At 39.5% G+C, this 21,612-nt stretch overlaps 1 protein-coding gene across 1 annotated transcript in view; it reads right to left on the reverse strand.

Moving 5' to 3' along the window:
* Positions 1–9,524: 9,524 nt before the first annotated feature.
* Positions 9,525–21,612, reverse strand: part of NFATC3 (nuclear factor of activated T cells 3) — a gene marked incomplete at its 3' end in the record, with an annotated part of 48,525 nt that continues 36,437 nt past the window's right edge. The window contains 4 exon segments of the mRNA XM_084215443.1: positions 9,525–9,555; positions 9,557–9,623; positions 18,209–19,255; positions 21,073–21,199. Of these exon segments, the coding sequence (XP_084071569.1) occupies positions 9,525–9,555; positions 9,557–9,623; positions 18,209–19,255; positions 21,073–21,199 (1,272 nt within the window).

Raw genomic sequence — 21,612 nt, forward strand, 5'->3', positions numbered from 1 at the left:
GATTATCCACAAAGTTATAAAAGTTAAATTTTGGAATGTAATTTCTATCCCAACACTTTCATGATGGAATGGTCTTTTTGCAGCCTATCAAGTAATATCTTCAGTTTATAAACAAGTGCAGATCTACATTTGGCTTTGCTTCCTATGAATCTAAGAAAGAAAACACTACAGTATTCATATACACAATGGCTTCTGTGGCATTGGCTTCAGATGACAGGTACGTTTTGCCACGGGAAGATCTTTTTAAGAAAAAAAATGAAACAACAGAAGCTTTAAAGGCTTTCCAAAATGACCAAAAGGTGTTACAAATCATCAGTTACAAACTATACTACCTCTAGGTCAAGCAGCACACTGAAGATGTGCATTAAATCTTCCACGTTCAGGACTGTGAATATTATAAGAGCAAACTAACACCTCCACACATCTGAAGCACTTAAAATATAAAAGTATTCTATTTAAATGCAAAAAGCAAAGCTTGTTTGTAACTTTAAAACAGTTAAAATATCTGGTGTAGATTCTGTGTGTCCATTTTAAGAAGTCTCTTTACAGCATCTGAGGAACTATAATTAAAATGCTCTGTCTCTACATCAAAAATGTAACCCACTAAAAGGGCTTTGCAAGGATCCACTGTTCCAGTTCATGAAGGCCACAGAGTTGGAAGCACAGTAAGTCTAAAGAGGAAGAGGATGAAGAAATATTCAGAGAAACTGCGACGTTTGCATGGATGTTGAGTTGTTAGCTTATCCATTACTGGATTCCATCAGATATTCTCGTCTCCAGAGATCCAGGACACGTATGTGCAGGCTGGCTGGCCACTGTTGTTCCATGTGACACTGAGATCTGTGACATATCTCTTCCTATGATCTCATTCACTATTAAAAAAAAAAGCAATATTAAAAATTGACAGGTTTTATGCTTTCCAAAAGGCAGAACTCATCAGCATAACCATTTTAAAAATAAATACTTTCAGAGCTAAGCCTTGATGCTGTTACGTAACAGGAGATGAATGAGGAGCCTGGCTTCAGCAACAGTTAAGCAAGGGGGAAAAAATGTCCTGCCATAATCCAAGCAGGAGAATCCCTAAGCCACTTGAAGAAAATAAGCACATGAGTATTCATGACACACAGGTAACTGAAAGGCACAGCAGAGGTCAGGTTTATCGAGATTTCCCCACAGAACTCCTTCTGTTCAAGAGTGTGACAAGCACAACGAGTAACTCTAGCACTCCTGGCTCTTTCAGGCTACTTACAGAACTTCCTAAGAACTTGGATTCAGGTTAAGAGAATATTCTTTTTAAACACTACATACCTATTAATTGGACCAGTTTTCTGTATACTTGCATTTCTGAACCACAGTAACTAAATTATATCAGTCAATTTCTCTACAGTGAAGATTCAGGATGGACTAATATACAGGCCAGTTTGTGTATCCATGTGTGTCAACTTCAGCAAAGTTTAATCAACTCGTACCATTTAAAAGTGAGGGACACCATGAATATGACAAAGTTAACCTAGGTTATTAACAAATTACAATCTTGAAGACCTACTCTAAATCCTATGTAATTAAATGCAGGACAACTGAGGTTGGAAGATTATAAAAATTATAATTTTAAAGGCTAAGTGCAAAAGCAGTGATAGAAACATCTATTTTACAAAAATGGACCTTGGTAATGTTATCAAAGAAAACTGAGTAACATTCTACATGGACATGAAAAATATCACATTAAATAATAATGACAAATTTTAGAAAAATATTGGACCATAACCACAATATAAATTATTATTTCATTGTTAGAAGCAATGAGTGCTGTTGATTCCTGTTACCGAGTGGGCAGTAGATTATATCATCTCTTTCTCAGCAAGACTTTGAACAGGCTGAATTATAGAGGCTTTTCCTTAATCATTGCATGAGTTTGCTTGGATCTTCTATAAACAGGTATTTAATGGATCCTTTTGTTGACTAAGGACCATTTTTATGTTTAGAACATTTTGTTCTGCTAATAAGTTGCTTCTATTGAACATCTTAACAGATTTGGAACCCAGGCTTTTGCTACTTTGTTCTCCATTGGGTAATTTTACAGAACAGTGTTGATGCACTTCGCCACCTTTCTTAATGCTTCTTTAATTTTCCATAGCAGGATTTACTTTCCTACCAATTATTCCTGTCTGGTAGAAGCATAACAAAACCAATCTACAGGTGGTGTAAATTGTGCTTATAGCACTGAACAGCCTGAGCATTGCCCTTCGTGGCAGTAGGATCCACAAGTGGTTCTGAAAGAAAATGTATTAATATTGTGAATATGTTAGACAATTAAGCTCTGAAAAGAGGTTGTGTCACTCAGGAAAGCACTAAAACCCCTCCTGCACAGCCCTGTGTGTAATGGAGGAGGTGTTTGTTATCCATCCCTGCAATGGTTTTGTCCTCAGGAGTGCAAGGACAGCTTATTACACCCATGGTATTGAACCCAAGGGTTCTAACAGGTCACACACACCATGGAAAAGCCAATTCCCTCAAGCATTACAAGATATGCAATTATCTGGCTTCAGAAAAACCTGTCATTCAATGAACTTAACTGCACAATGACACTGGAAACTGGGTGACTGCAGGCAGGGCACTTTCCCGAGGATTTTTATTAGGCCAACACAATACATAAGTAAACAACTGCTAAAAAACCCCAAAACCTTTTATTTATTAAACAAATGACAGATGCTTATTCATAAGAACTGTGCTCCACCAGCTTCTGTCAGGGCATTCATTAGCTTGCTCTAAGGAGCTCCAACAGCTCTTATCTACTGAACAGCAGCTTTGTGCAATTCCAGTGTCCCAGCTGTTCAGTACTGCTAAAACTTTCATGAGTGCTACAATAAAAACATTATAAATAACATTTTGAAGTTCAGTATTTTGAAATTATTAGTTACTTCCTTTAAGTTTTGATGGCTGATCTGTATCTGTACTAGCACCATCAGCACAAACTGGTCTGTCCTGCAATGTTTTGTAGTTCCCACAGGCAGAGCTGTTTAACTGAACAGCACGTAGCCATTGGCACTGCATTCTCCTTAGAACACATCACACTGAAGACAATAGCTGGTTACATGGGGTTTTATTTGCCAAACTTCTGCAGAAGTCATTATGTGGAGTATTAAAGCTACAGGTTAGTTTGTGTTGCTTTGTTCTAAATAATTACTGATTTGTTTATAAGAAGCTGTTTGTAGCTCAGTAGGTTTTTTTGCAATACTTTTAGCATGTGGTGAATAGAGATTTATCTGGTTTACATGGATCTCCATTAGAAACATCTTAGGCAAATGCAGGACCATGTCTTCATTCCAACAAAGAATTCTAGTGGAGGAACCTTACTTGTCCCAGTGACTTTGCAAGACTTGCTAATTTATGAAACCAACCACTATTCAAGTGTGCTTTCTTCAAAATAAGTATGTAAATCAGTGTTCTGCCAGAGCACTTTGCAGGCCTCAAGAAAAGACCAAAAATGCTTTTCCTGCTGTGTCTGACCAAGGCATTTTTTCACAGACCTTGGCCTCCCAACTAACACATCTTCCTATTCTGTACTTTCTAGGAATGTCCATTTCAGCTGTCTGGAACTCTGTACCCAACAAATGGACTGGGGGGAGCCTGCAGACTCCAGAAGTCTCTCCACTGTTTAGATGAGGTACAGATGAGGATAAAAATAAAGGCTTCAAAGAAAGGAGAACTTGCAAAAGGCAGCAGCTCAGATCAGTCTCTAATCTTTCATGGCATGTATAATATTCATATAATACCAGCATTATCAGAACTTGTCTTTCTGATGGGGAATGGTATAAATTAAAGCAGTTTCAAATGTAAATCATGTAGTCAGTAAGAGATAAAAATCCTGCATAAAAATGTACAAGGCTGAGGGTGAAACCATACATTTTCCTTTTTGTATAAAAGACTAAAAGAGAAATCCAGTGGTCAGTATTTGGATGCATGACGTGTCACCTCCTTCTAATGAGGGACAAGCACACAACATGTAGCAGTCTGTGATTAAAACTGAAAACTTAATTAATGTGCATAAATACATGTTTTCTACAATATTGTCTAGAAAACTCAAGTTCTTCGGGTGACAAATTGGGAGAGGAACAAATTTCAACAATTCTGAGAAAGGACAAGCTCAGGCTCTACTGCTGATGCTTTAGAAACAAAAGAAAATTTCTTTACTTTTAAAAAAACACTTTTCCCACCTCTCCTACTTTTGACTATGGGCTGCAGGAGCTACTCTGTCCTAAAAATATATCTACAAAGATTTCATACTCCCTTTTCCTTAACTTAAGAGCCATCCCATTAGCAACTAGACACTGGGAAAGCAGCATGCATGGCTTTGTTAAACCTCCTTGTCTTGATACCATTTCCTTTCTTCAGCACAATTTTGCAGGGGAAGGCTGCAGAGCTTGTTTGAGATTCTGCAATACAGATCTCCAGGATGGTTTTCATATTCTCTGTGCTCTGTCTCCCAGGTTCATGTGTGTTTTGTAGTTCATACTTTTGCTGCCTCTTTGGACTCTTTGGAGAGAGCCAATTTCATTAGACTTTAGATGAACAGTTGTGCAAGTAGGACCTTGACTTTTCAGTCCACTGCCCCCTCCAGTTAAGTCCCTGCCTGTTTGGTACCTGTGGTGCCAGGTGTTGACTGCTGATCCCACAGCCTGGACCTCTAACTCACTCCTCAGGTCAGGAGGAACCAGAAATGTCTTACACACTGAATCATTACAGAGGCCTTGCTAATATTTAGTAATCAAACCTATTGATACCTAAAATCATTCTGGATGATGAGTGTCAGCTGAGTGGATGACACCAAAAATGTCACAAAGTGTTTTCTGTGCTAACAGTCCAGGTCAATAATCCTGAAATGACAACTGGAGCAGATGAAGAGAGAGAGGGGTACACACACTACCCTGTGTACACACGTGGCACATTCTTCCATACAACAGTGATAACTGCACTTTGAAAACTTGTCAGATATGGCACAGATCAAAATGTGATACAGCAGTTTTTAAAATATTTTTTCTCCCTTTTTTTAATATTGGGCTGTGAAATGGAAATTATTTTAACAACTTTTCTCTGTCCATGTAATTGACCTGTTCGGCAGTTTTCCCAGATTTCAGAATTTCAGCTGTTACTTTATTTGCAATAGTTTCACTTTTTCCTCCCTTAGTATTTATCTAGAACATAAGCTGGCTGGCAAATTTACACTAACAGTTAAAAATAGATGGTGCAGAACAGAAGTTAAATTGGTGGGGAGAAAATCTGCTACAGACAGATTAGATTGGCCTGGTCAATACTGGTGATACTGCAATATTGCATTGCAAAGCTTTTCCCTCTCTGTGCTGCATTGAAAAAGGAGCAACATACTGCACTGAGAAAGCACCAAATGACAGATAGAGGCTCCAGTCTAGAAAATTAAAAAATGCAAAATATGAAGCAGCATCCTAACATGGATAGAACAGAGTAGAAGTAGTTCTGACTTTTGGATCTGCTGTTAAATAAGAGCAACCATTTACTCAGTTTTACTGGGCTCTTCCCATGGTTTTAATTTCCCATTGTGCTCTGTTTGCCTGTTTCCAGTCCCTGCTCACTGCACAAGTGGCAGCAGCTGGAGCATCAAGGCCTCCCCTGCCCCTGAGGCTGAGGGCTTTGCCTCTGGTCACTGAAGGCTTGCACTGGACAGCTGACAAAGCCACAGCCTGACAGCCAGGCTGCTCAGGATGAGCTCTTCAAACTTTGCAATTTGCTATCCAGAGTTTTAAGACCTAAAGTTAGGTTGAACAGCTCAGCCATTTGTGCAGTCAATGACACCCAGAGCTATGAGTGCTGATCCCTTCAGCTGTTCCAGCACTGACCAACCCCTCTGGAGAAATTCCCACCTACAGAAAGTGATCCATGTTCACGGATTTGAACAGAACAGAGCTCTTGTGCTTCTATGAAGCAAGACATGAGCATTAGAAGCTGGTGCTTCTAATAATAAATTCCTGGATGTTTTGGATAAATTAACCCTCCCCAACTATGAATTTAGAATAACAAGTTCTCTTAAGGTTGTTTTTAAGGTGTTTGAAGTTCTAATATCAAAAGTAAATGCATTATCTTCCTTAATCAAATGCCAAGCAAAAACGAACATGCTTCTGAATTGCTCTGTATCTAATTTCCTCTCTCGTTGTGCTAAAAGACAAATATTTTGTGCCAGAGCACAAAGGAAAACAGAAGTATATCTAAGTATATATATTTTTTATAAGGATATAAGAGAAGGAAATTAATGAACCTACAGGCTTTTCAGGGAATAATGCAACCTTTTTTTCCTTGCAGGAAGCCACTAATCTATTTTCTACAGGACAAGCAAGAATATTGGCAGTTACCAAACATTTTAGGTTTTTCTAAGTCAAAAATACTTCTTGAAAACCTCTATAGAGAACTTCAGGCAAACCAGTTTGGATTACAGACCACTGCAATGGGCAAGATCAGAGATGTGTGCAAGATGCAACAATGCTTCCCCAGGGTGTTCCACCAGCCTCCAAAATGTGTTTTTCCCAGGGAAATCCTGAGTTAGAGACAGTATCTTTTGTGCCAAATGTTCCCATTTGGATTTTCCTCTCTGGGATCTTTTAAGGTCTGTGCAAAATTCTGTCAACTGCAACATTCTGTGGCAGCAGATTGCAAAGCTTAATTCCCTATAGCAATAGCAATGCTTTTTAGATGTGCTGAACTTGCCCCAGGATTACTTGGTGGTCACTTACTGGTTTCCTTCCCAGGGATTATCTTCCATTACCTTTTCTGTGCCCTCCACTCATTTTATTTTATTTGGCATTTTCTCCTCATTCCTTTTTCTGGCTGCAGAGTTCTAGCAGATCCAACAACAGGCATTCATCTAATTCCTTTGTGGCATCAGGGACAAAATGTGGCCACAAAAGAGATCTAAGGAGTAGCATTTTCTTATTCTCTGCTGTTCCCTAGACATCCCTAGCATTTATTCACCCTTTCAAGAATACTTTTAACACTACTGAGCAAGTTCTCATAGTTCTCATGGTTCTCATTGTAAACTCAAGACAGCTTTAAATGAGAATAGTTTGCACTGTCTTGATGAGTGCAGGTTTGATTTTTTACCTTACTCTAACTTCCACTTTAACTACCTGGTTTCCTTCAATCACAAGATCTTGCTGTAGAGGTTTCTAGACAATTTTTGATTTTCACCCTTCTGAACAGCAGAGCAGCAGCAGTGTCACATTTACTCAGGCCCCACATCAGGTTCTACTTCACAGTTAACTGTTGCTTGCTCTTCCAGAGCTGCTGTCTGGCATGTCATCTACTTGAGGACAATTGTCATTGTCACTGCTCTGAAACCTTTTTACTGACACCTTACATTGAAGCAGGTCCTGCAACATGTCTCTTTTTCAAAGGACTCTGGGCATGAGAATCTCTAGTTCCTCAATTGTCAACATCAATACATAAAACTTTCTAACATCACTTACCTAATTTTAACTGAATAACTGAATAGTCATCTGTTGGTCCCATTTAACTTCATAACATGGAAGCAGCTTGTAGGCTCTCTCACAGCAGAGTAACTGCACACTTATGAACCTTCATAAATAATCTGCAGACTGCTTGCAACTATGTGAATCTTTTGACCACCTATTTTATTTTCATAAGCTTGAATGTTTTCTACAGTTTGTCTTTTCAAGTTTGTCACAGCCTGTGATGCTGAAACTGCTACAAAACAAAATTTAATTTTTTCAAGAAGTTTTTGTACACTCCTTTCAACCAAATAAAGAGATATTTCCTCATGTGGGTTGTCCTCATGTTTTGGTACTCCCTGTAGCAGTCACCTCCTTACCCCTTCTATAAAGGATGACTCAAGTATTCCAGTAGTTATTTCCTGCCTTTGTAGATGCTCTGATCTCCTGCAGCACACTACAGTCACAGTTGCTCTCCTCTTCAGCAGTATAATTTAGAAGCTGTGTTCTTCCTAATTTAAGCCTGAAAATTGGCTCTGTAAGAATTCTGTACTGGCAGTGGATACAGTTAACTTGTCTATTTGACACTGAGCATTCTTCAAGGTACAAAACCATCTCACTTTTCTCTGTATCCTATCCTGTATTAATACCACACTACATTGTGCCAAATACATAAAATACCCGTTATTTTAATTTAAAAAAAAGCGCCATGTTTCTCAGTTGCATTTGTCAAATGCTAACACTTGTGTGTAAATGTGTTTCTGTCTGGGTTTCTGTTTGTGTGCCCTTTATAAAAGGCACCTGTCAGCATACATTTCACAGGCCTAAATTTGGGGTTTACCACCCTGTGTGTTATTTTTCAGTTGGGGATACTGGCATTTGAGGGCTATTTTATTATTAGCCTGAATTTCTATTTTTCAAGAACTCTTGCTCTTCAACAATTATTCTGAACCTACCAGATTCTGAATTGCACAGGATATAGTGCAGAACACTGAAATAATCTAAGCTGTAACTCCTATTTTACTAATTGATTTGCTGTTTCAAGACATAGGAATGTCAGCTTGGTGTGCAGTCCTTTCCCTGGCTTTGCCATTCCAAATAGGAGCTACTTACCTTACTAATAACAATTTGATAGGTAAGGAAAGCAGAATTAAGTTTCTTCAAAGCTGGCAAAAGACCAGTATGGTTTATTTCAATTTCATAAACAAACTTAGCATCAGTCTACATAGTAATTGTGTGAAAGTTTTACGAAGAGCTTGGTTATTTCACTGTTACCAAATCTACTGTATATTTACAGTTATTAACTCTTACAAATCTATGGAGAAAGCAGAAAATGTTATAAGTCTTTATAATGTATATGTGCATGTATTGTGAGAAAAAGGACAGTATAGTTCTTTGGCATTTTAGGCATCTTTGTAAGAAAGTGAAAACCATTAAAGTCTAAACACAAACAAGACCAACAGACCATGCAACAACTTCTAATATCATTAGTATTTAGAAGAGTCATAGGGCCTAATTATCTTGCTTATATGTGAAATAAAGAAGCTGAAATAATAAATCCAGATATTCTTACCCAATTATAGTGCACATTCAACTCTAAATCTAGTTATGAACCTGTATTCCTAACACTCTGACTGGAGGTGCATGCCACTGGTATTCCATCTATTTAAATTGACATTGCTTCATCTTTTTGAAAAAGAGAAACATTCCAAATTTCTCAGTTAACTGATCTGGCCACTCTTCTACCTTGCCCATATTTGGCTTAAGATTTTCATATCCTCTTCTGCTATTTCTCTAGATCCTACAGCACTCAGGAAGTTCTGTGGCAGCTCTGTATACTTTGAGTGGAGGTTTTTACTGAATGAGTGTACACCTGGTTCACAAATGCTAAATTTCCAACTATTTCAGAATACACAGGTGTCTGGTTATATCAATACTTCAGTATTACACAGTGCTTTTCACTTGCAGCTCTTAAAACTCTTACAATACTTTCCCCTTTCCTTTGTGCTCCAATTTCAAACATTGAAGCATTTCAGTAAGCAGACTCACCCTCTAGATTTTCCACAAAGGAGTTGGACATGAGTGCTGAATGTTGAGTCCATTTCTCTGTTGAACCTGATGGCTGGTATTCCAGGTCAGAGATAAAACTGTCTGTGTCAGAGAAGAAGACAGACATAACTACTGACTGGACTAAACCAAGAAGTTACAGTTCACTCAACCAGGAAGTGATTTTCATTTTTCTTTTAATAGCACTAAATTTAAATACCCCGTTTCATTCACAAACACTGCGTATGTGACATAAGTAACTATTTATAAGTTATCAGAGTGCCTATTAAAAACAGTATCACTTTTGTATATTTACTTGTAGATTTACTTTCATTTAGCAGCCAGAGTCATAAAGGTAATGGTTATTTTTTTTGGATGTCTGCATAGTTGCATCATCATGAATATACACTACTTAAATCTGATTTTAGCTTTTGTGTTTAGAACATTCCTCCTTCAATTTTTAAATTTGCTTTACTTACTGCGGTCAAATTAGAAGTACTTGTGGCACTTGACAGCAACTCCAGGGTAGGCAAAGGAGTGAACAAAACCTGTTGTGCCATTTTCCCTCTCCCCCAAGCACAGGGAGCTGCTGCTGCTCACAGCTGCTGCCTCCTCTTGCTGTCCCACTGCACACCCTGCCCAAGGCATGGCTCTGCAATGGGGCCACCACAGCTCGAGTGGCAGAACACCAAGTGTTGTCTTGGCACAGGTGGCTCCCTCAGATTTGGGCCATGTGAGAAACCCTGCAGGTAGTGCAGAGCTGCATTTCATGGAATTGCTTTTCCTAGAGGATCAATGTCAAATAGTGTATTCATTAGTTTAACCAACAAGTCTGTGTTTATTCAGTTGTGATCAGTGGCTAGGCAGAGCTTACAACAGGGTTGGATTTGGTTTTATTCCCTGTCCAAGACAGGGTTGCAAATTTAGTCAACTAGGCTTTAACACAATTAAGAAAATTACTCTGGACCCTGGCTAATTTGTGCCTTCTGGATAGAGGCACACACTTGTTTTGCCAGCATGGTATCTAAGCTCTGCTTAGGGATGACTCCTCAGAGAACAAAGGAATCTACTCTTACTTCCTTCTGAAATTCAAGCAGCTCAAATTACCTCTTTGGGTGACTTCTTATGCTTAATTGTTCACAGTGTAAAGTTACACATGTTTAAATGGGAAGTGGAAAGCATTATCTGGGTTTCAATGAAAATGTCCACTGCCATTGTGAAGGAAAGGAGTAAATTAAGGACAAATTCTTGTCAAATAATAAGAGATAAGAAAAGATCATTTTCTCCCATCAATTACGGTAGAAACAGCAAGAAAGTGATATTTAAATAAAGATCAAATGAAACCAGGGAGATGGGCAGGAAACTGCCTCGTGAGGAAACAAATTAACTGTACCAAGAACCCTCTTTAGGAAGGTGAAGCTTTCAAAAGAGCAGACAACAAACACTGCCAAAAAGCCTCCAGAGAGAACAGTGGAGTTCATTAGCTTATAAAGCAATAGCCTCTGCACCATTAAGACAGCACAGCTTATACAGTAAGGATTATATGTCACTCTGGCAGGGAAATATGTTTCTGAGCAATTTTTCTAATTAGTTTCATACTTAGCAAGATCCTGAGGTTCTTGCGTGCACTACCAAAGCTGCTGACAGTGGTGAGGGTTTGCTTTTATCAATCCCTGACAAATTGTGCCATGCACAGCACACACAACATCTCCAGCCAGCACCTTCTGGAACAGAGCATGCACTGCCCTCAGGCACATACTGCTTCTTGTTTGGGAAACATGGGACATAAAACAACAGCCTTTTCAACTGTGATACAGCATAAAGATTGTCTTCTAACACATACATTAGGCAGAACTTGAGGTACCAGAAAAATATACATTAAAAATACCTTTACACTTTGTAATACCCTAAACATTTGAGAAAGCTTTCTGTACCCAAAGAATATAAAGCCAAAATGAAAATCAGGAAGTTGAAACAAAAATCAAGAAAAATGACACCCACTAGATCTGTTTAACTGATCAAAATTCATACTTTTCTGAATGACCTCATTGTCCTGACTCAGTCTTTAAGTAAAGAAAGTTTAAGAAAAGCTTTAAACCCTCAATTATGAGCACCTGGTTTGGATCAAAGCAGGAAGTGAACTTTAAATTGGAGTTCTGTTATGGGTACTGGCAGACCAAAGAGCTCCTGGAGTCATTCCATTTGGTGTTCAGGATCTCCTCCTACAGGAGTCAATTAACTTCCTGTTTTTGTAGCACTATCTGATTAAAAGTTTAGCCTGTGTATCCTTTACTGCCTCTGAACTGGAGCAGGATGTCCAGGCTGTGGGACATAACCTAGAAGAGGTTGTTGTACTGGTTTTAGAAGAGTAAACCTCCCAAAATATTCTAGAATGATTGTCTGCAGTGCTGCTTCAGTGAGCAGCAGAGAGTGGAGTTTTTTTAACATGCTTTGCAAGAAGAAGTTTGATGCAAACTGTGTGTTTAGAGGACAGGTGAATGAATTGCTCTCCTGACAGAGGTAACAAGGATCAGTGAACCTCAAGGAAAACTATGGACACAGTGCAGCACACATTTCCTGGGACATACACCTTCTTCTATCAGCTCCAGACATAACTCTACCAGCTGCATTTATGTGAAGAATCTCTTCAACTATGTCACATTGCTTAGTGCAGTAAATTTAGCCTGGTTTTGACTCCACATGACCAGCGAGTGTTAACTTTCCCTAACAAAAAAGAAGAAGCGGCCAGGCTCTAATTAACCCTCAGCTGTCTGTGCTGGAGCAGCCAGTTGATTGTGCTGCTCTGAGACCAAACCTGTCACATGTCAGGCCATGGCTGCTGTGGCAAACTACCACAGACATGGGGGGTTGCCTTGCAAATCACCATTCCAAGCCATAGGCCAAGCTTGCTTTCAGTGATTTCATGTTTAATGCCAACTTCACTAAGCAGTACTGTTTTGTTTTTTCAATTAACTGTATGGAATGTTGGAGTATAGTTTTCCTGTGCACATTATGTACAGAAAAACTAGATGTGCCTGCAGAATCACAGCACCAGCTCTGCAATTACCTGCTACACTAACAAATACCCTGCTCATGGTTTGGCTATACTGTCACACTCCGCATTTCTGTATCTTGGTGAAACCAACTCATTGCATTCATGCTTACCTTTTTTCTCACACAAGAAGAGAGCTGAGTCTGACACAGAATTCAGCACAAGCCTTGGCTCTAGAGGACACGTGGGCTGTGCAGTGGAAAGTGGTGCTGAAGGGTCTGTGTGGATTTTGTCTGGAGTCACAAGGTGCACTGAGCTGCGATTGCCAGCAGCCACACCTTGGCGCAGAAGTGCCACCTGCACTGATGGAAGAAGTCTCTAACCTATTCTAATTCTTAAATGGGAATCTTTTTGGGATGAGAGCCAGCTGACTTTACTTTGCATTAGTTAGAAGATGTTCTGTGGCTCTCCCAGGGAGAGCTGGCCATAGACACCTGAGGATTTAGCCGACATTTTTACACATTAGAAATCTGTAACTGGTCTGCTTGTGATGCCTCACTGACATGGACACAGTGAGTGAATCCCTTAGAAGATACAGTCAAAGCACCCTTTAACTGCTGACAACCCCTGCTGCAAAACATTTCACCTTTGCTCATTGCTCCACCCTTCAGCTCTTGGACTACTGCTCGGTCTGGATCTTCATTCTGTTCATAACACACATTTCTCAAAGTAGATTTCCATTCTCTTTCAATACATTTCAGGTTTTGCTTCATCACCTCAATGTCTCACTACAGGACTGCTTTTTACTGCTGTCTCATGCTGCTTGACAATACAGATTTAATAATCAGAATGCTAAGAAAGGAGGAATTTGAACACAAATTTACTAAACAGTCTATACTGGTAGAGTTTTCAGAATGCCTTTTAGTGCAGGATTGCTCTGACAATTCCAGGCACAGTGTAGGTTAGAGTCCTTGGCCTTGCTGGGCACACTGCAAGGTGCAGTGTACTCAGCTCTGTACTCAGGAGACAATAAAAACACCTTGGATTTGAGATGTACATCTCAATTTTGAGCTGCTTTCCTCCACATTACACCAGACTCCAGCATTCAGTACTTCCTGTGCTTCTGCAGACCTCCAATGGCAGGATGCTGCCTTAATTAACACTGATCTGTTAATGAGTAAGTTTTAAATATAGACAGAAATACAAAGTATAGTCCTTCTCCAATACTTTCTTATTACTCACCACTTTGATTCTCCAGAAATTAAGCTGAAGCTACAGTTAAAAAGCTGCCTGCAAAGATGTGCAAGTCTTCTAGCCGAGATCAGAATAATCTGAGTTTCTCAGCAAGAGAATTTATAAGCTAGAGAGTTATCACAGAACTATTAAAATGAATGAATGCCAACAGCTTAGAGTTCTACATGGAATGTGTTTGACAAAGCAGCCTTATTGCTTTATATACACAAAGTGCTTAGGGGATTTCTGGTTATGATTTATAGTAAATGCACATACTGGATTTTCTAATCTCCAGCTTTATGCAATGGAGATGCAATGAGTAACAAAATGTAAGAGGATTAGTAGAAGGTCATCCTGATTTGCTGAATACAGCCAAACAATACCTTAAAAATTATTAAATACAGGTGTACACGTTACAAGGTAAACTCCCTCCTAAACTGCAAACCACAAAAGATTAAATTTGAGATCAACAGTATTGGAACAGTTTTAAACCTAAAACCTGACAGTGGGAATAGGTAAACCACTACATTAGGAGCACTTTTTAAAAACAGAGGAGGTAGATTAATTAGGCCTCATCATATAATCAGATAATCAGACTGAGTCTAACTTTGAGTAGCTTTTCTTTCAAGTAGGGAAGAAACTTTATTACATGGGTGTGCAGCAGAGCCCAGTATGGATGATGGATATGGGAAAGGCCAGAAATGACCAGCTGCCTGTTTCCTGTCACTTCAGCTGCCTTGTTTACATCTATTTGGAGCCCTAAAACTCTACCCTCTGTCCAGGGAAATGTTAACCTGAGGTGCTGGCCAGAGGGCTGACTTGCTGAAAGACACTAAGGAAAAAAAGTCCAACACACTGAGAGACAGAGAAAGAAGAGGGGACAAATAAAAGTGCATGGAGCTGCTTTTACTTAGTTCCAGTCCAAATGTTTCTGAGCTTGTGCAGCCTGACAACTGCAAAACCTAAGCAGAAAAAAGAAATTTTTCAGCATACCTTTGAAGTAGTAACATTCAATACTACTTTGAAATTGTGTTATGTTTCAAATATTTTTTAAAATGTAATTTAAATTTTGTATGTATGTATGTGACATCATGCATTTTGATCCCTTCTTTCAAGTGAATTAGGTGTTCCCTGTAGGATGCAAGGATAGGAAGAAGGGAAGCAAAACAGAAAAGCAAATTCAAGGTAGAGATTAGAAAAGTCTAAGGATATCAACAAGGTCCTCCTGAAAAACAAGACAATGAAGAGTGACACAAAGTTCAGTATGAGGGGGGAGAAAGGAAAGAAGCAGGAAAGAAAGGAAGGAAAGGAAAGTTCTTTGTCAGACACACGGGCAGGATCTGCCCTCCTATTGTGTAACGTGTGTTCAACCACAGTGTGAACAGAGCCCAGGTAAAGGGCAAAGGAATAGAGCAACATTTCAAAAGATTCTTCATCTGGTCACTGGCAAACACCCTGGACTTTGCAGGGAAGCTGCAAATGTGTTACACTTTCCAGGAGATGCTGGATCAAGACTAATCCAGATGCTCTTGACTTGAGCACTGATGGATGAAGCAGCTTTGTAGTTCTGTATTATGCAGTGACTGGGAAGGGGCTCTGGTGTGTTTTTAAGAAAACACCTGAATGTTGGCTGAAGAGGCAGTAAGAGTCATTTCTAGGGGTCTTACTTAAATGAATTTATGTAACTATTATGCACACAGCCACATCTGGAGGCGGGGTGGGGATTTCTCAATTTTGTGGGTTTTTTAATTGGGATTTTGTTTTTAAGAATTTTAAATCCAATTCTGTCAAGATACACAGTAATTCTGCGATTTATTATATCATGGGGTAGCACTTCCATACTGCACTGAAATTTTGTAAAATATTTCTTGAAATATTTTATTTTCTTGGCAAAGAAATAGATATTATTTTAATTTTGAAACAGTATACATTACTTAAAATAAAGAAAATAATTTATGTTTTCAGAGGTTTTTGTTTATTTTAAGAATACTGATTTAAATATTTAAGGCCGGTAAGCTAGACATGATTTAAAGAATTTTCAACTGGCTTTGCCTTAGTGTTTAATTTTGAGAGGTTTATTTGCCTTAATTGGAAACCTTCAAAAACCTATTTTCTAACTAAGTAGAACTTTCAGGTTTGATGTATTAGTTGGGAGAACATATTGTATCAACACTCATTTTATGTATGTAATTATGTTTGGATTTTTTTTTCTTTAATTGTTATAACATTATTTAGAATAGCCTATTTGCTATTTGTGCTTGGCACTATTTGTACAGAAACTAAAATTCAATTACACAAGAAAAAGCAATTTTAGAATTGTTTCTTAAACCATAGTAATATGTCAGATAAATTATTGAAAAAAGTGTTCTTGTCTAAACATGGGATTTTTTTTCCCCTAAAGCTGATTAAGCAGAGGAAGTATTCACTCACATTGAGAGAACTGAGCAGCTTTGCTTCTTGTCCCTGTGTCCTTCCAGACTTTTGGAACAGCAGGTTTCATGCTCAACATCTGATTTGTATTTGCAGATTGGAAATGCAAACAAGCCCCAAACCCAAGCCCAGGAAATCATCGCACGGCAGCACAGTGGAAGGGAAAGGCGCTGCTCACAAACCCAGTGCTGCTGCCAAGGGCAAGCTCAGCACTCAAATCCATGTTCAATTTTCCATACATGAAGTATGCTTAATCAGCAGTTATCAGAACTTTAATTTTCTACAACAATAATTTTAAAAAAGAAGCTAATTAAGCTGTGGCCATTTGACTCCCATGTTCATTGTACTCTGAACCATCAGCAAGTGGCCACGCTTTCAGTGGGGCTCCAACAGCTCCTCCTGTGATTCCACGGCTTTGTCAGCACACAACAAGGCAGTACTTTCAGTGCTAAGCAAAGGAAATAGTATCAAAAAGCAACAAATATTTGTGACATAGAGAAAAAAACTTTTTTACTGTGCATCCATTTTAATTTCTGAACAATTACAAACAAACTGCCAAGATGTCCATAAGTGTTAAAGCTTCTGCTTACTTTGTGAACAGTCTAACCAAAGTATTCAGTTATATTTGACTTGTTTCTACCTTTCTTTTTGTGGGTGTGGAGAGAAGGATGAGAAAAGGTAGGTTCTAAGCTGACACTTCTTGAAACAATAGATTTCCCTCTTGTTCCTCTATATAGAAGTATAAAATGCTAATTTTTTACTGCATGCTGTTTCACAAAGCCTTGCTTTTCTCCCCTCAGCAAGTCCTTGACAGAATCAGTCTCTTCCTTCCTTTCTAAATAAACTTAAGTTGATTGATAAACAGTGTTTCTAAAAAGAGAACTTTGTTTAATTAAGGTGGCTATTGAACTGAAAGCTCAACTAGACTGGTTTCTCTCGTTTTCTTCCTACTATGCCATGTCTTTAAAGGCATTTCTTACCAAATTTTGTGACTACTGTCTGGAGGTAACAACAGCAAAGCTCCATTTCTGCAGGGAGTTGGGACTGACACAGATATTTAACAGATGGCCTACACTTAAGTCTTTATTCTACTGCTGATGCAATTAAGTAATTACCGGGGATGGTTAAGAAAACCCAACCACAACATTTATGACTACTTCAGAAAAGAGACACTGGCATGATTCCCTTCATCAAAACCAAACACATTTTACACAACTTTTAAGGCCAGGCCTTCTGTTCTTCCAGACTTTATTAGAATGACATATTCTTTAAATTGCTTTGCAGCTACACCTCAAATAGTCTGATGTTTAGGATCTGTAATTTTTCTTTTTTCACTTGGTTGGAAAATATTAAAAATAACTATTTAATTGATAACAAAATTTTTTAAATTGTCAAAATATTTACAATACAGTCCTTTATAGTCTGGCCTTTAGCATTATAATGTCCTTGCTCTGTTTATGTTAAACAAGTGAACTTCTCAAAAAGGTAGTCAGAGTGGAGAAAGCAAACAGCCACTGTGAGCAGAGGTGCTGAATGATGACAGTATCTACAGAATGTCTGTGAGGAGACCAAGACAGTGTCAAAATGCATGTGATAGATGATGAAAACACCAGCCTGCCCTTCAAAACTGAGACAACTCCAAGAAACAAGACTCCAAACTCCATCTATGCAACTTAGATATTGTATTATGAGTTTTACTGAAACCTATCAGTGACACAATCAAAAAAGACTTCAAATGACTTTCTTGACTACAAGGTGTCAGTGTGTAAGAGTTGATCCTCAAGCCTTGTTTTATGACAAAACCAAAATCTGTGGGCAAATCAGACTAAAGTGCTCAAATCGTATAACTACAAACAGCTGACATAATTAGTTTTAGACAGTTTGTTGCTTTGGACACAAAAATATGACTCTATGACTGATGATATAAATTTCCTTCTGTGAAGAGGATTGTGTTCTAAACAAAACAACCTCCCACACCCACTTGGTAGTGTAATGCCCATTATAACCCCAGCATTGCAATATTATATCCACTTACCATCATCTAGCGTGATGTCTTGTAGTCCTATGGTTTGAAAATTCAATTCCCGGTCTTCAGGCTCTGGTTTGATGTGAACAGCTGCCCCCTCGGGTGCAAAGGGAGATGAGTCACACACGGGGTGGGGGCCCAGGGGTGACACCGTGCCCAGGGCTCCCAGCGCGGGGCTGGCGGCCTGCGGCGAGTGCTGCCCCGAGCGGCTCCCGGGCGGCGGCGACGGGGCGGGTCCTGAGCTCGGAGACTGGTAAGGCAGAGGCTGGAGCTGGGGGGAAGAGGGGCCGGACAGCGGCGAGTGGCCCAGCGGGTGAGAAGCTGTCGGGGACGGGGAAGAAGCCGCCGCCGGGTTCGGAGAGTGGTACGGGACCTGCTGCAGCTGCGGAGAGGCCTGGCCCAGGGAGCGGCTCATGGCAGAGGGGATGGAGCCCTGCCCCGCGCCCGAGCAGTGGTATCCCATGGACGGCAGGTGAGCAGATGACTGTCCCGAATGAGCTGCATGTGCCAGGGGGTGTCCTGCTGGACTTGATGCTGACACAGAACTTGGATTCGAAGAATGGAACTGCACTGGTGGTAGAGCTTGGCAGCTGAGATTTATCAAATGAGGTACGGCCGTGTCCTGCGGAAATGAAATCGCATCAAATCCTGGGCTGGAGGCAGAGTTCATGGGAAGCCCAGGCTGTCCATTGTACACATCGGTAGGCTGCATAGGCTGGTAAGAAGGCCTCACAGGAGGTGCTGATGTTACCTGAAAAGACTGAACCACGGCAGGAGGCAAAACATGACACTCTTCACTCGGACTGAGGTTTCTGCCCTGCATATGTGGCAGGTGTGGCACTGCCGAGGTCACCATGGCCGTGTAGGGCGGCTGAATGGGACACACGAGGCTCCTGGGTGACGTGGACAGCAGATTGTCATGGGGGTGCCCTTGCTCCGGTGAAGGCAGCTGGGCTCGCATGGAGTGCAGGCCCTGGACGCTGCCCGCGTGTGGCAGGGCCAAGGATGGAACAGCAGACAAATCCACCTCGTCTCTGTGCTCTTGCTTCATTATAACTAGAAAAAGTAAAACAGTTTTACAATTCCAGCCCATCTGTACCCTGGGACAAATACACACCAGCTGCCGTTTAACAACCATGATAGCACTGTTAGTGTCATTGCTTCCCTTCTTCTGTTCTGCTTTCACCTTCTTTGCTTCTATGCCTGCTACATCAACCCTGCAAAGCCAGAACAACTCTCCCAGCAGGTATTCAAGGGCAAGTATCAGTATCTCCCCTTCCAGCACATCTTCCTATGCAATGGATGATTTTAAAGACATTTGCAACCCAGCCAGAGAAAGTCCAGTTCATCTAAAGGACGTTCTTTTCACCAGAGGGGGGGAGCTGCTGCTGGGCTCCACCGAAAATGAGCAGATGTGAGCTCAGTATCATGCACTAGGAAATGGTGAAGGTAATTTTTAGCAGGCTTCAGGCCTTCCTTAGCCTCTGATCACAAGGACAGCTGAACTTTGGCAATACACATCCTTAGCTTGAGTAGTGCACCATGTTTTAATTACAGCAGCTCTAAGCACATCCCCCAATTTCAGTGATGATAGCAACTGTTCTTTTAAGAGCTACAAACTGACACACTTTCAGCTACTGGTGTATGTTTTTTAAACTACTGGTAGGGTCACAATAAGATACTGATCTTAAAGTACTAGTAGAAAAATGCTAACACTTAAATGCTCATTTATTACTTCATAAAACACAGTTAACTAAATATTACAGTCAAATGAACTGTAATACCTATAGAGTGTTTTAAGTGCTTGTGTAGTAACAGCTGCAGTTACAATTCAGCTTGCTTCTTATTTAAGTAGTAACTGTCATTATTTCATTCCCCCATTTAAATAATTTAAATAGAGCTATTTCAAACAAACATATAGATGTGTAACTATATGAGCTGATATTCTTGAAAAACAGTTGACAAATAACCATAGAAATCTGCCAACACAGTTAATGTGTACTTGGCATACCAGACACCTCGGTAACATTGCCTAAATTAAAAAAGCAGGTAACTTTAGAGCACAAGTGAGCACAGCTTATTTAAAATTGTGCTAACTAATGGAAGTTGGCTTTGTCAGCATATACAGAAGTTTTAAGAAGTTTATATTAATATCTGTATCTGACTTTAAAGACTCCTTCAGATATCTGACTTCAAGTGCCCCAAGCACTTGGTCCCCACCATCACTGGTACCTTGGGAATTCTGACTGCTCCAAATGGGCACACAGCTGAAATAAAGCAAGGGGCAGGAAAGGAGCAGGCACTGCATGTCTGGTGCAAGCTCTTCCTCACACCAAGTGGGAAGGAATAGGCTGTTTTACTGCAGTTAACATGTCCTGGTTTTACTTCTGGCTAAGTTACAAGCTTATTTGTCTCAGTAAACTGCAATGTATCCAGAGTGGGGGGGGGAGAAACTAATTTGACCTTGCTTGTATCTAACCCTGTTTTTTTTCTTTTCCTTTTTTGACATTTGAGAAAGGAAAAAAATCCACAAATTTGTTCTTTTATGATCTCACTATCCATCGTGTCATCACAATGGTTATTTCAAGAGCAGCTTCTGGGAGCAGCTTCATCATCATTCTCAAAGAAAAGCAGAATGCAAAAATTATTGTGTAGAAAGTGTAATGAAAAAAAAACTAGCTGCAGTCACAGTACTGGAGCTTATTACTCTATATTTCAACCTTTTGATTTAGACAAGCTTTAGTAATTGTTTTACAAACAGTTTGAAGCAAATCCTATGTTCCTATCAAAGGAACAAGACTGTCTGGAGTATTTTTGTAGGTCCACTTTAAAAAACAAAATAAAATGCCACTTTTGTATTTTTCATTTGATACCTGGTGTGTAAGTAAAACGTTGAGATTGGCTTTTTTTCCTCTTGCCATTGCAGAGATAAAACTGCACCTGAACTGCAGCTGTGATGGCTTTGTTATGGTATGGAGGAACTTCAAGTATGATGTTTGCCTATAGGAAAGTTGAAATAAAGAAGTTTTACACATTAAATGCAAATGAAACTGTTAATTACAGAAAAACTAAAACACTTATGGTAAAACTAAAGCACCCTAATATTTTTAAATTGGCAAACTTCATGCACATTAAACAGTAAAACAGTACCATAGGCAAACTTTTATTTGGAGAATTTTATTTTCTTTTAAACACAAGTGCTCTGAAGATAATGCATAATTAAATAGACATATAAAGGATGATTTGCTTATCTGCCAGAGCACAGAAAAACCTTCTAGCAGTTAAAAAACTGCATTTTGGATCATTAAGCTTTTAAAAAATTTTTTATGCATTGGAAGTAATTTGTCATGTTAGCAAAATTATCTTAAGTTTCCGCTTTTTAATTTTCAAGTTCTTTTTTCACTGCTTTCACA

The sequence above is a fragment of the Fringilla coelebs genome (assembly GCF_963513975.1).
Source record: "Fringilla coelebs genome assembly, chromosome: 14".
Lineage (NCBI taxonomy): Eukaryota > Metazoa > Chordata > Aves > Passeriformes > Fringillidae > Fringilla > Fringilla coelebs.